This window comes from Myzus persicae, unplaced genomic scaffold, assembly GCF_001856785.1.
Source record: "Myzus persicae strain clone G006 unplaced genomic scaffold, MPER_G0061.0, whole genome shotgun sequence".
Lineage (NCBI taxonomy): Eukaryota > Metazoa > Arthropoda > Insecta > Hemiptera > Aphididae > Myzus > Myzus persicae.
This window is the reverse complement of record NW_019104191.1, coordinates 1-15,725: the sequence shown is the minus strand read 5'-3', so window position 1 is coordinate 15,725 and position 15,725 is coordinate 1. Positions and strand designations below refer to the sequence as shown.

The window sequence follows — 15,725 nt, the reverse complement described above, 5'->3', positions numbered from 1 at the left end:
TTTACATGTTAAAACTTGATTTATTAAAATTTCATCAAGGAAAAAATTATGTATGAATATTAGTATATTATTTTACTTTTTTTACACGAGCACACTTTTTGTTATTTTATAAGACAGTGGTATTTATATTTTTATAATGCATACAGCTCTTACCAAACATCTTGGTAGAACATGTGAGCGCGGCGCCGTCCTTTTTAGTTGTGTTCTCTAACTGCTGCAACTCTGTCCCTACCCAACTTTGTATTGTACTGTAGAGACCATGAACAACATGAATACTCATGGTACAAACGAGGGTTTAGAGAGTCAATCGGTTTTTTTGTTTGGAACACACTTGTATGATATTAAACACTATAAATCAATAAGTTTGTTATTATTATTTTATATACTCTAAAATTAGTATTTTATTTTATGTATAATTAAGTTAAACATATTAAACGCTGTTTAATATATTTTGAAAACTTTTTTAAATTTTATATGTGTCAATTGAAGTAGTTGTTTTTTTAAAATTATTATTATTGTTCTACACGTACGTATTATGTTAATTTACTTTTATTTCTTACTTATTACTGTAAACTGTTATATTGTTGGTAAAAAAAAGTATAAATATTAATTATGCTTAAGTATTAGTTAGTATAATATTGTAATTGTTCTGCTTGTAATTTCTTTGTCATTATTTTATGTTTTAAATAGAAAAATATGTATGATATATGTTTTATGTAATTTTTAACTATAATTTAAATTGTATACACTGTATACACTGTATACAACATATTTGTATAATAAAACAAATTGATTTATTGCAAACCAATATTTAATAATTCAAATTAATTATTAATTTCTTATCTATTTTTATAAACCTTAATTATAACATTGTGACTAGTTTAAAAAACAAAAATTTTTATAATATTTTAAAATGTAAAAAAAAAAATAATAAAAGGTAACTCAATAAGAATTAAAACAATCTATTTTTTTTTTGCTTGTAGTCATAGAGATCCTGGAGTATTTAATACAATATTGTCTTATAACATAATAATTTATGTACATATGTTAATTTAAGTATCTCATTTGTTTGCCATTATGATTTCCATTTGACTAGTTGGCACTTTGACGTAAATTATTTTTCTTGGTCTTACATCATTGGACATTTGCACAAAATCATCCTGATCTTCCCATTTCCTTCTTTCGCGAACTTCTTTGGCACGTTTATGATCTAACCAGTTAATTATACAAGATGCTGGTACCCATATCAAACCAGTAACTAAAATCACTGTGCCTACAATATTATCCTTTAAGAATCTTAACATCTTGTTAATGTTGATTTCTTCAATGATATCCCAAAAACGTTCGACAACATCTTGAATAGTTTTCTCACACGCGCCCTATTACAAACCAACATAATTAACATTTTTTGTTTTACAAAAATATTAATTTAACAGTATAACAGTACTTTGTTACAAAATCCTTGAATGCACGGTGTTCCATCAGGTAATACATCAGGTGGATCTACTGGATAACATGTATCATTTAAATTTATACGACAACATCGTTTGCATGATTGTAGAACTGAAAATAAGAAACAATTATGATTGACAATCTTATTAAGATTAAATGAAAAATATTTTAGAAATTGCACATCAAAAAACAACAATAAATTATTTTTAACTTACTAGTATCGCACATGCAACTTTGTAATGCTTGGGTCTCACAAAAAGGTATGCATTTACCAGAACGACATTTACCCCTTTCAAGGCACCCAGTACCATCAGGCATAGGTGGACTCTTAGGACACTCAGCTCCAGTACCTGTACAACGAGATTCTTGCTCACAAGTGGCAAATTGCCCTTCACGACATTTCACTCCAGATGCCATAAATTGACAATTTTGACAACACGGCGAATTTTTATCACTAAACAAAATTAATCACAAAATGAAACAACAAACAATTAAATTACTACATAGGCGTAAATTTGGGGACTTAGCCCCCTCCAAAACTCCCGTAACCCTCCTAAAGAATTTCCTAACTTGACTTTGTAAGTTTAATAAATTATGCTAACACGTGTTGATTGATATTTCTAGCCCTCCAGAGTTTTAACTAAATTTACATATGAATTACTACGTAGTATATTATATTATTATAATATATATTTCAATACCTGCACCGAGCACCTTGAGCTCTTCTGAGTTTACAGTTTTTGTCACAACATGAATCATTATCTTCAGTACCTAATAGACCAGCATCACATTCTTCGTTTCCTTCAACTCTAAGATTACCACAAAATGATTCCTCTGGTTCAGAAAAGCAACGAGCTGATTTAGCTTGTAATACTTTACGTATAGACCGTAAACTACATGGAGAGAATCTCTGAGAAAATGAAAAATTTACAATAGATGTTGATAAATTCATACAATTTAATTTTTTTTTAAATTTAAACTTACTTTGTTGTTAATATCGTATCCACTGACACTATATGTGTACATAAGAAAAGATCCCCCCTGGCTAGCTGTAGGACTACATTCAGTTATATCTGGATCATGTTCAGATCCCCAATTGTGACCAAATTCATGAGCAGTAACTAAATCTGCTTCTCGTGTAATTACTCGTTGACCATAATGATTACGGCTTGAACTGAGACCAGAATTAAGGTATAATGTATACCCATTTTTAAAATATTCTGTTAAATTTCAAATTTTCAATCATAAAAATGTGTTTTTTTTAAAAATATTTTTAAAATTATTAATGCTTCCATCACCTGGTGTACAAATTCCACCAACTGAATTACGTCTAGGAGAACCGACATAAGCAAGTCCTAGAATACCTCCTTCAAATTTTAAGTCGGTAAATAAATGGGCTAAGCAGAAATCTTTATGGCTATATTCACGGCTAAAAACCTGCCACCAGCAAAGCAATAGTAATAGATTATATTAAAGTTTTTTTGTTGAGTTAAAATAAAGCACAAATATTAAATAGTGATGCATGTTAAAATAATTGGTAAATTTCAAACATATTTATTAATTCAATAGTTGAGCAAATATCAAATTAAAATACCGAACAAATGAATCTACGATTGTACTTAGATAATTAATTATTAATTATTTTCAATGATAACATATTTGATATTAGTTGTTACTTAGTATTATAAAATGTCACTTATATCATTAAGTATAGCAAGTGATGAGTACACTAGCAAACATAAAGAGGGCAAGATTTTGTTAACGGTTAGAAGAATGTGTTACCAAATTGAGTGTTAAAATATGGAAGTATGTAAATCGCCTTATTAATTATATGGTTGCATGTATTATATAAATCCTTGGAATTAGTCCATAATCTAATTAATCACCAACGACATAATGACACTTAATATACACCTGTGCATTATTACAACAAGACAATATTAAATAATATTTTATTAGTATGAGTTAAAGATTTATGAGATTAATTTGTGCATTTAGTCTCCTTTTCCATCATTAAAATGTGTGATAAACAAGAATATTCACCAGGACTACATATGCCGCCAATTGCATAACTTCTAGGTGAGGCTATATATGCTAACCCCAATACTGAAGATCGTTTTGATCTGAATGTTTGATGCGTAAACAGATGCGCTAAACAATACTTGGATACATCTTTTGATTTAGAGAATTCCTATTTATTATTATAGATTATACATCAATTGTAAAATTAATAACAACATAAATATATGTGTTTATTTAATAATTAAATATTTTTCTGTAATATTTACAAGCTATAACTAAATTGTTTCAAAAACCAAACGGAAAACATTAGAAATTAGAATTTTAAGATGGAATTTATTTGCTAGGTTTGAAATAATAAAGAATAGGAGAGAAGGTTTGGACGTGTTAAGGAGGAAATAAAATTAAATACTAATTAGCGAAGAAGATTCAGTACAGATAAAAGCACAGTAGGCTTAAGAAAAAGAGTATGGATGTGATAAAAATATATATGGAATTACATTGAGGAGACAGAAATATAGCTAAAGTCAAATAGAAAGAAAATTTGTACACACAATGTAATGTGTATAACTCATATTTTGTTTTAAGTATAATAAGATATCTTACATAGTTTTATGAAAATAAATACCTCAAGTAGAGATCGAACATCCCATTTTTCTCGAACCATGTTATAATGATCTTCTGAACTTCGCACTTTAGTTGGATCACTATGTACAGTTATTTTTTTAATAACAAAACCCATGCCACGAAATCCATCAGATTCTTGACGTTCTAGCCATAGAGTATCATTGTATATTTTGTGTACTCGATCAATTAGACTTATCTAAAATATAAATATATAGATATTTTGAGTTCATTAATTATAAATTATAGCTACGTTTAAAATTAAAATACTTTATGTTTGAATACATCAAAATGTTTTCCAAATGATAAAAAATAAAAACAGTAAATATTTGTTTGCTGACTTAACTATAACACTGTATAGGTGTGACCAATATTAAAAGGTAGCCAATTTTTTTATATATAAAATAGGAAATCAGCATATAAGCCAGTTAATTTTGTTAAAAAACTTCATATTTCAATACTTACTAAATAATTTATAGTTGTTTTTGTATCACCTCCACCCATTTCTCTGAAAAATCTATAATCAGCGACTAAAAGCAACGGGCAACGTGTTCTTGTTGGTGTAACCATATAGTCATAAGAATCAGCGTCACGTTTAGAACGTGTAATAGTATTTAAATGTTCATCATCATCATCTACAGTTTCTACCTCTGAAAACTTAATAATATTAGTTTAATCAAATCAAAAATGAATATCTTTAATACTCAAACCTGCATCTTCTTTTACATAAGCACAAGGCTTATGTTGATTTAGATCTGAATGTTCCCAACTTAATCGTACATCTGATGCCTTATAAGTTACCATTGTTTTGTTATCTTTGTCGATCATATGTCTCCAAGATGGCTAAAATGAAACAAATTTATAAAATAACTACTACTGTATAAATTAAACTGTTTTATATACTTCAATGTGATAAGTTTCACCAGGAACATCAATAATAGCTGTCATAACACCTTCATCTAAATGTACACTAGCATGTGAACTTATTTCTCCAAATACTCGGCCATCATAAAAATGGTCATGATCTAAATTGTGTAAAAAAATTCAATAATTATAAAAACATTTCAATTTCTATATATAATATAAATATAATATAAATATAATATAAAGTAAACAGGTACTTAGTTTTAGTAAATTACTATGAGAAATATGTTTGAAAAGTTAGTAGATAATAATAACAATTTACAATATTTCAACATACCAACTGCAACTGGAGTTTCATTTCCTTCAGCATCTATGCTTGTGGCTTCAAACTGATGATGTAATAATCCTTTTTTTGGTGTTAATATTAATCGAAAATCTCTATAAAAATACTTGAATGAATATTTTTAGCTACAGGTGGACCTGGAGTACTCTTAAGGTTATTTAAGGTCCTATAATTCAAGTACCAGGCCCTAAAGACACTCTTAATGAAAGTCTAAGAACACTTAGCCTCCTTGCACACTACAAATTTACACATACAGTTATTTAATATAATTTATTACCTTCCCAATGTAGTGAATGATACTTCTTTTACTTTGTTTAATGGATGTGGACTATTATTGACTCCACGTTTCACTATGTTATGAGAAAAATCTGAAGCATGTAAAGTTTCAAAATGTGCAAGGTTTTTATGAATTGAACCTAAATGGAAAATTTAAAGTTAATAGTAATATTTGATTTTTGCAAACATACAAATAATAACATACTTTGAACATTTCCGGTTACAAATAATAGAAGTAATTTAAGAATAGAAGTAGGTATTTTCATGGTAAATGATTTTATAATCAATTTAATAAATTAGATAGTTACGAAAGAGAAGACTTTTTAAATGAATATAAATATTTTGAATATTCGCCACATACTGTGACATTCATTTAATTGAACATTATTCAATAAGAAAATAAGGGTGTTCATAAATTGTCATACAATAAACTCAACAAATATAAAACTAGGAAATTAATTTAAAATTGCATTAGTGAACAATTTCTACGTCTACTTGCAAGATGTAAAATTAAAAATTATTATGAAAAACAGTAAATTCGGAAATCCAAAAAGTAAAAGCAAATATTTAAATAATAAAGTTATTTCAGAGAATTTAATTTCAAATGTTTGAAATGTTAAATGTTTCAATATTATCTAATATAAATACATATTATTTATTATCTTATATTAAATCTATAGTTAATTTATATCTATATATTATAAAATAATATTATCTAATATCTATGGTTAAATCAGCTGTTGGTTGATAATAACATAATGTTAACAAAATATTAACTGATAAAGTGATAACGATTTTCCATTTCAAATATTTTAAACATGGCTTTATTAAAACAATTCAAATTAATTCTCCATTCTACAAACTACTTACAATTTAAGCCATCGATAAAATATTATAAATTTTTTTCGTCTGGAGCTGTTCTAACATCTAATGGTATGATTTTTTTTTGTCTTATTCATGTCTTTATTGATACAATTGAACGCTTGAAATGTGAAATACAGCATTAAGGTTACAATATACTACACTTACCTACTCATGAAAAGTTTGTTAGAACTTAAAATTGTGAATAGCGAAAAGAGCTTTACATTCTAAAAGATGCCAGTTTCCACAATAATGGTCAAACTCTTAATGAACACTTACTTATTACTTTCTATGCTTATATTACTCAAAGATTTTTATTTTGATAATTATCTCTATTTACTTAACAATTAGTGAGACACCCATAAAATTCTCTAAGATAGATGCTCTTCTCAGTGTTTCAAAATGTATATTGTAAAAAAAAAAACAATTACTTTAATTTAAAAATGATTTTTATAAATTAAGCTGTCATATATTTTATTATTTCAGAAAATATTATCTATCCAAATGTTAAGACATTCAAGCACCAGCATATTACTTTAATATCATTGAATAGACCCGATGATAAAAACACATTAAATGCGGGAACTGTAGATGATTTAAGAAAAGTTATTTCAAATTTTGAGAATGATCCTTCATCGACAGTTGCTATTTTATATGGAGAAGGGGGATCATTCTGTGCAGGGTTCGACCCTTGTGAATTGTCTGAGGCACCACAAGTATATGATGTAATAAATAAACACTTGATTCATTCATTTTCTTTCATACAAAAATTATTCGTTTTTTTCTTAAGGACTTTTTGCAATCACATTGTCAAAAGCCAATCATAGCTGCCGTTTCTGGATTTGCATATAATGCTGGTTTTGATTTGTGTTTGTGGTGTGATTTGCGCATTGTAGAAGAGAATGCTGTCATGGCAATCGATAGAAAATTAAATATTTCAAAATCAAAAATATTTCTCAATAGGCTTTTAAAAACAGTTGGATATTCAAGAACAATGGATCTATTATTGACTGGTAGAGATATAAAATCTAAAGAAGCATTTGAATGTGGTCTTGCAAACCGTGTAGTTGCATGTGGATCAAGTATGAAAGCCTCGTACTCTGATATACTGTATATTGAAATAACAATTAATATCATGTGTGCTTAATTTACAACAGGTGTTGGTCAAGCAGTAAATATGGCGTTTAATATTGGTAAATTTCCACAACAGTCAATGAACCACGACAGAAGCATAATACATGCAATAATATCAGAACAGTGATGTATTTTACAATGTTAGATAATGTTTAATGTTCCAGGATACAATCAGTACTAGTCCTACTGTCCTGGACCCTTGGGGTGACAATGATGCACCTTCGTGAGACCTCATGCTAGGGTCTAGCATGGGGTATATGAATCCCACATAATTTTTCTTATGTATTAAAAATGGCGAATATCTAACTATAATATATATTATTATTTACCGTGAATTGAGTATTGTCATATGAGTTAAGTAATTGGTAGTAGATACTACTTACTGAGATACTGCTTCCTCTTCCTCTTGCTTTTATAACTATAAGAGTTTCACCGCCATTGCTATTTCCCTCCATTTCTCCCAATATAATAAAATGTGATCAGTGCCGCAAAAACCGGTTGTGCAGAGTGTGCGGCGCACACGGGCCTCAAGGCTTACATACATTTGGGGGGCCCCGGGCCCAACCTGGAGCAAACACTGAAATAGTCTTAAAACTCAAAACTTAATTATTCACAATACATTTTTTTTTAAGTTGATACATTAGTGTAGTAGTAGGTATACTAATATTAAATTAAGTAATAATTAAGTTAAAATAGGATGGCATAGTTTTAGAAATGTAGTTGCGGCACTGAATGTGATACTAGTATACTAGTATACTACTATAGTAATTTTCTATTAGTATAATATAGTATTGTAATCATAGATCACATACAATGTATGTATGTAAAATAATAGTATGCTACAACCATTATCCATGTATTATATACATATATTATACGTCTTAAATCTAGTTAGGTTCTATGTTTATATCAAAATGTATGTAAATAATTACCACGGCATAGCCAAACACAAAGCAGAGTATCAGAAATGACTACGTAAACTTTAAGGTTGGCATTTCGCCATCTCGCTATTACTTGTAAAGAGTTGGATGGGACTCTGAAGCATGGACATGTTTGACATGTCATGCAGGGGTCAGCCATAGACATGTCAAATCAGCTATCAGCTAATACAATAAAGGGATTGTAAAATCATTATGTTTGATGTGGAATGTATGACTGTAAACACGTGGACTAGAGACGTGGTAATTCGTGAAATTTTTTTATACTGTTTTTTTCAAAAGTAAATTTCAAAAGCAATTTAAACTAAATAATATTACAATTACATAATACATTTTATGTTGAGTACAGAGTACATTAATAATATTGTAATCAAATTAAATTACTAGTTTTTTTTACAATTTACCCGACAGGCGACAGTTATACCTGATATAAACATTAAACAATATCCACTTTAATAACTCCACTCTGAATAGTGATTAGGTACTGATTAAGATATAAAATCGTGTTGCTTTTTACCTTAAAGGAATATTTATAAATGTGTGATGAAACATAATGTATTTATTGAGATTTGACATTGTCATAGACGTATCTAGGGGGGGTTTAGCCTCCCAGTGTAAATTTTAGCCCCCTCCCCCTAGAATTATGGTCGTCGATTTCGTTCAGGTAATCCGTAAAAGTAATTGTGCTTATATTATTGAACTTGACGTGAATGTCAACATAATACCTACTTACTTATATTATCACTTTTGTAACTATTTATCATAATCATGCTCCACAACAGTATGTAATAATAAATAATATAATTTTAGATTCTGAAAAGAATGAGTTGGTTATTTTGAGAGGTAAAAATTGAAAGTTCCCTGTACTTTTTATAATAATAATCGGGGAAAAGAAAAAATAATAAGGAAATTCGAGGATTTTTACGCAATAGGTATCTATATCAGTTTTCAACAAAATTAATACAGTTTTTTTATAGGTAAATCAAAAACAAATAAACGTAGATACATACTTAAAATGTTAACACATTTTTATCTATACTTTTAGAGCTATTTCTAACATATTATGCCATTTTTTGATTTGTTATAATTAAAAACCGAATAGATGCATTTAGATTTATTGAAATGTACTTGCGGTAAAAGGCAAGTGTTTGTAATAGTAATAATTAGTATTATATTAAAATACATTTAAATACATTTATATAAGCAACAACACGTCAACATCAAACACCTCTGATATCCTGCTGTAGTGTCTTAGCTCATGTACTTTCATCTTATTTGCAATTATTCTTTATTCTTCAATTGAAAAAGTATTTTCAAAAAAGTAAATTTAAAATAGTAACTCCCGGTAAAGCGTCATATTTTATTACTAGGGCTCGGATTTTAAAGCAAATGCTTCTATTTATATATTTAAGATAGAAATCTAATTTTTATACATAAATTCGTTTCACGTTAATCTGATCCGAAATAAACGAATTTATTTTTGCTTTTTTTTGCTTTTTTTAGTATAAATGCTTTTTTTGCTTTTTTATTGCTTTTTTCAGTTATTCAAGCTGTGGAATTTTTATTTGTTGTTATGCTATGAAAATAAAATAAAAGTGTAAAGTAAAAGTTAAATGAAGCTCATGGAGATATTGCAACTGCTATTTCTGGTAAACAAAATCGTGTTCTTTTGAAAAACAAAGGCTGGAAACAATTACTGGACATCAATACTATACTGTGTGGCGTTTCATCAGATGAAATTAATTATCATGGGTTTGATTTAAACGAAACCTCTTGCATGAAGTATGCACCGATCACTTCAGTGGATGTAGAGCGTTCGTTTTCGATATATAAAAACACCCTGTCTGACAAGAGAGTCAGTTTCACTACTGAAAATCTTACCAAATACATGGTAGTAAATTCTTTTTTTAATTTAAATTAATTTTTCAATTTTTTTTCATTCAGTTTTATAAAATTATAACTAATTCGTGTTAATTTTTAGTCGTGCTTTTTTTTTGCTTTTTTTAAAAATAAATATGCTTCATTTTTGCTTTTTTTAATCAATTTTATGCTTTTTTTGTTATTTATTATGCTTTAAAATCCGAGCCCTATTTATTACTATTATATTTTGTTACTACAAGAGGGACCGGAAAAATGACCCACGACAATCGTGTAGCTAAATAGCCTACCTAGGACCCCGTGTTATCATAATATTATTTTTGAGTTGTAAGAACTATGAATAATTAGGAAGTGCCTATTTTTTAAATATTTATTATACGACCATTTTTAAATAAGTTTACTGCACCCCACCATATTTAATTTAAATGCAACACAAAATAAAGATTGGCGTTGATAAAAATTAGTTACCTGTTTTTCATACACTTATATGACTTTTTAGGGTATTATATACTTAAAAATGCCTATTTCTTTGTGTAGGTTTTTTCTACTGACTCCCCCCGCCCCCTTTTACAATTTAAAAGTTATGTATACATTATAGATTGCATTCAGTATTATATTATCTATTTATCTATAGACCTTTAGTCTATACAATCTATACAGTGGCTGTTCTAGAGTACGGACAGGGTGTATAGCAGGCCACCACTAGCTGCCCGTACCCAAATATTGCTGGTACTCCTTATTGAAAAATTAAATAATATGTACCCACTGCTAATATAATTAAGTTTTTTTGGAGAAAATTAACATAAATATTTTACTAATAAAATATAGGGGTTGGGAGGGGGGATTTTATTCTCAATTGAGACTTATTTATAAATGAACTGTTGCTAGTTCGAAAATTTTCTTCTAGAACCGCTCCTGATTCGGGATTCTATAGTTCAGGGATGAAAGTATAAATCAGCAATTATTTTGGAGTGTATATTTTAACTTATCCCGCCGTCTATTGTGTTACTGGCATTCATCTCTTTAATACGGAGATAATATAAATTCTACATTGCAGGAAAAATAGATAGTCGGTTTTCGGCTTATCTCAAGTATACATCCGTACCTAAAGTCTTATCACTTATATATGTTACGGGCATTGTATACAATGTCCGAGGTATATTGGGCAATGTAAATTGTGAAGTATTTATACAAATAATCTGCATAATATATTTTGTTAGATGATAATGATAAACTAATATGAATTTATAATCGACATCTGATTGTGCTTGCATGTTGATCAAGTCAATTTGACAGCGATAATTCATTTCAGAAGATATGATTGGTTTTACAACCAACGCTTTTTTAGCTGTACTTCCCTTCTTTTTACACGATTCGCAATTATTTAAGTATAACATTATTACATCTCTAGTTATATTTTTGTACTTTTTATTAATCTCGTGTTCCATTCTATTTCTACCTCCATGTCCAATTGACAAATGAACTTCATGTATGATATCATATAACTGAACATTATGCACATAATATTTTATTGCATTACCTTTAAATACATTTAAAATTTAATTAATTAAAAAAAAAATTCTTATACTCTTATATAAATAACCATATAAACGAGTATAATAATTATTAGTACTTATATAATATCATTGATTAGGTAAAATAATATTATGCAGATTATTTGTATAAGTACTTCACAATTTACATTGCCCAATATACCTCGGACATTGTATACAATGCCCGGGCATTGTATACATTTCCCGAATTTTCCACTTTGCCCGTAACATATACACTGGGTAATATACACAATAACATTATACAGTCGGTAGTCGGGGTACCTGCTGGGGAATTCGGAATTATATTATAAGCAACAAAGTTTATGCTCGCAATGCGAGTTTTTATCGTACAGTCCCGGGAATCCGACGATGGACATTATTAAGGGGCATGATGGTACCTCTATTTGCCTACATCACACACCCACTATAAGTGCCTACACCTATCTAATAATATTATGAGGTGCTCATGGCGTGGTGGGGCCCGGGAATCGTATTTATTAATTTTGTATCTACGTATAATAAATGCTACCGCGGTAGCTCGCAGTTACTTATATCTATATGAGCGTGTATTTTATGCGATCGACTCGACACTGCTTGGAGTACGTGTGTGAAAAATTATCATACCTATGCCTTTTTATGTAATATAACATAAACACAGTTGCGACATGCAGTAGTACACGGCATCTTATAGAAGATTTAATAAAAAATTGTGTGTATTAGTGTTCTTTTTATTGTTTCAAATAATACCTAATTTTAACAAAAGAAATAAATATGTAAATTTTAATCACAACAAATTATTATACGAAGTAAATGACATTAGTTTTATTCTTCTTTCAAAACAATACGTCATCATCTTATATTTTGAAATCTATATGACTATATTATAATTTATTAAATTGGTACTGCTCTGAATTTTTGATGAAATAAAATAGATGTAAGACTTGTTTCATGTACTGTAATGTAATGAATATGTGACATGAGTATTTTTTTTTTTTTGATGAGGGGGTGTATACCAAGTTTTGGGGTCTTGGCCCCCAGCACCCCTTATTGACGCCTATGTCTGTGTGGTGTTTTCATCTGACAAACCTAATTTATCATCAGACTGACTCCATAAAATACCATAGCCTGCAACCTATATTATGTTGAGAAAGTGGCTTCACCCGTTGTTTACCTAGGATTTGGATGATGCAATTGCGCGAGTTATAATTACTGTGATATGATTCGGCCCCGTCAGTAGTACGAGGTTCGTCAGTTGGTTCTGCCCACGGCGAAGGTGGGAATCTAATCTTTTATAATATAATTATTTAGAACATGGTCTGAAAAATAAGAAATATCGGTCGGACAAAATATAGACATCAACTCTGTAAATCCATGTTGAATTTGATCTGATGGTAATAGCGGTACACCAAAGAAACATTTCAGCCAATCACCAATTTCTGCGCTATTGTTCAAGTAATGCTTATGTAAAACAGTATTTTGCTGAATTTTCTTGAACCAATTTCGTGCAAGATGAAAGACACAGTAAATAATTTGGCATGTTGGAAAACATTGTTATTATTATCATATATGTTTCTTGATTAACAAAGTAATGTATACGTAGCTATGTTACTTCCCTAATATTCAATAATTTATAAATTCGCCTAAACGATCGGTTAATTTCTCGCCCAAATGATATATGTTTTACTCGGGTAAATCTTGGGTTATTCGCCCAAACGAATCACGTCCCACATAATAATAATAATAACTTGCCAGCTGAATACAATTTAAAGTACAAGTAAATTAGGTAAAAACCACCTAACATATATAATGTGTTAACTGTTAAATATGATAAATGCATATTATCTAACATTTAGTGAGCTACCTACTCAATACAATACGTCATAAAGGGAGGAAAATGCTGAACTGCTGATGATGACGGCAATAAATCCGGATGAAGAATAGAAGACTTCAAGTACCTAGAGGCGTAGAGCCGACGGTTTCCCTTGATCGAACTAGTAGCGCCGGACGAGACGCAAACTGTATATGTATTATAAACAGCTAGGTCAATATGACAAACAAGAGCTTGGGTTAACTTTTTTACTGACAAGAAGAGGTGTCGGGGTGCGAACACCCGTCCTTCACGTCAATATATGATCGCTGTAGTTAGCGGCAATCCAATTTTTTGTCTACAACTGTGACCCGTGGCGGTTGAAAATAAACCAGTCAAAATCCGTGCATTGTACTTTTACCCTTAGACCAACTCCTTGCTCAGCTGTCTCCACCCATGGTATCTCTATTCTAAACTCTCGAACAGTTAAATATCTCGGATTAACTCCAGATCGTAGATTAACCTGGGCCCACCATTTTAAGTCTAAACGACTAAACTTAAGCTCTCGATTACGCCTTCTTATAACATTCATTACCAATAACAAATACACTAATATCAACACAAAACTTCTCATATATAAATCTTTAATCAAATCAGTCTGGACATAATATGGCATACAGTTAAGGGGTAATGCAAAAAAATCAAACATAAATAAAATACTCACCTTTCAACACATAGCACTCGGGAAACTTTTAAATGCACCTCCTTACGTCTCAAACCACACTATCCACACTGATCTAAAAATAAAACTAGTACACGAAGAAGCTATAGCTAAGCTCATTAGCAACGCTTCCACAATTATCTTACCTCTATAATAGCAACCCGTTAATACGATATCTGGCAGTCCTTTCTATTCCTGGAAACCCACCCAGAATTTGAAACGGAAATTGTGTCTTGACCTACTTGTTCACCCTCCTCCCGTCAACTAATCCAAAGACAGAGCACCAGTTGTTTAACTAATTATATATATATAAAAGTCAATATTGAGTGTCATTAGTGGATGACTTCTCATGTCAAGTGTATCCTGCTGTAATTTACTCTAACCATATAAACTTATTGTGTCCTTAAGGTACAGATTGTTTACTTCAAATACAAAATAATAATATAAAAAAAATATCTGTGAGTATAATATAGTTTTTACCGTGGCTTAAATAGGGTATACCTATGTATAAACCGCGGTACTTGTCAACAATTTTATGCATTATAATGTGGCAAATTTAACAACTGCATGGTTCAACAGAGTGCAGTATGTTAAGACGTCACTACCCAACATGGGACTGGGACACCTTTTTTCGAAATTCCACGGTGGTAACGGTGTCGTAAGCGATTTATCATAAATGTTGTGGTCTTAACCTAATCGACACTTAAAAAAAAAGACAGTCGTGAAGTGAACAAGACGCCATTGTGTACCTACCTACTTGATAATAATATTGAACAAAAACCAGCCAGTCGATAAATATACGATTAGATATGAACACAGATCTATTATTTGTGGATATAAAATACAATAATTTAGAGGATTGATATCTCCCAGTTTAAACAGATAGGCTCAAATAAGTTAAAACATAAGCATTCAATATCACACCAATAGTTTAACCTTTTTTTGAGTAAATTAATAATCAATAAAACGTAATTAATAATTAATAATTTGAATTAACTATTTGTAAGTAACTTTTGGCAAATCACTTACGAGTTACGACACAAGTTAGTCTTACTGGCATGTACGGTCCGCTAGCAATATTTAATAAGAGAATTCAAGGGTTCCCAAAATCTATTGCTAATCGTCAATTTGTATACAAAGTTGCCTACCTTAATCCTGAAAATCTATTGCTAACGTTCAATTGTGTGTTTATTGCCTATCCGATTACCAAATACAATATATTGCTATATTATATTATAGGTATTAGAGATTCATA

At 29.8% G+C, this 15,725-nt stretch overlaps 2 protein-coding genes across 4 annotated transcripts; one reads left to right on the top strand and one right to left on the bottom strand.

The window, feature by feature from the left end:
- Positions 1-952: 952 nt before the first annotated feature.
- Positions 953-6,175, bottom strand: LOC111039804 (ADAM 17-like protease). Of its 2 annotated transcripts, none has more exons than XM_022323439.1 (13): positions 5,784-6,175; positions 5,580-5,718; positions 5,297-5,397; positions 4,999-5,120; positions 4,806-4,938; positions 4,561-4,745; positions 4,100-4,294; positions 3,496-3,643; positions 2,437-2,672; positions 2,154-2,362; positions 1,668-1,906; positions 1,448-1,563; positions 953-1,379 (listed from the first exon to the last, which is right to left on the bottom strand). In XM_022323439.1, the coding sequence occupies exons 1-13, from the start codon at positions 5,842-5,844 to the stop codon at positions 1,062-1,064; spliced, it is 2,202 nt and encodes a 733-aa protein (XP_022179131.1). In that variant the 5' UTR covers positions 5,845-6,175; the 3' UTR covers positions 953-1,061. The 2 variants fall into 2 exon arrangements, with proteins under 2 accessions (XP_022179131.1, XP_022179132.1); XM_022323440.1 differs by lacking the exon at positions 3,496-3,643 and adding an exon at positions 2,751-2,889.
- A 186-nt stretch (positions 6,176-6,361) lies between these two features.
- Positions 6,362-7,908, top strand: LOC111039806 (probable enoyl-CoA hydratase, mitochondrial). 2 transcript variants are annotated; one of them, XM_022323442.1, is made up of 4 exons: positions 6,362-6,511; positions 6,926-7,155; positions 7,230-7,521; positions 7,597-7,908. In XM_022323442.1, the coding sequence occupies exons 1-4, from the start codon at positions 6,397-6,399 to the stop codon at positions 7,698-7,700; spliced, it is 741 nt and encodes a 246-aa protein (XP_022179134.1). In that variant the 5' UTR covers positions 6,362-6,396; the 3' UTR covers positions 7,701-7,908. The 2 variants fall into 2 exon arrangements, with proteins under 2 accessions (XP_022179134.1, XP_022179133.1); XM_022323441.1 differs by having other exon boundaries at positions 6,926-7,164.
- The last annotated feature ends 7,817 nt before the right edge of the window (positions 7,909-15,725 follow it).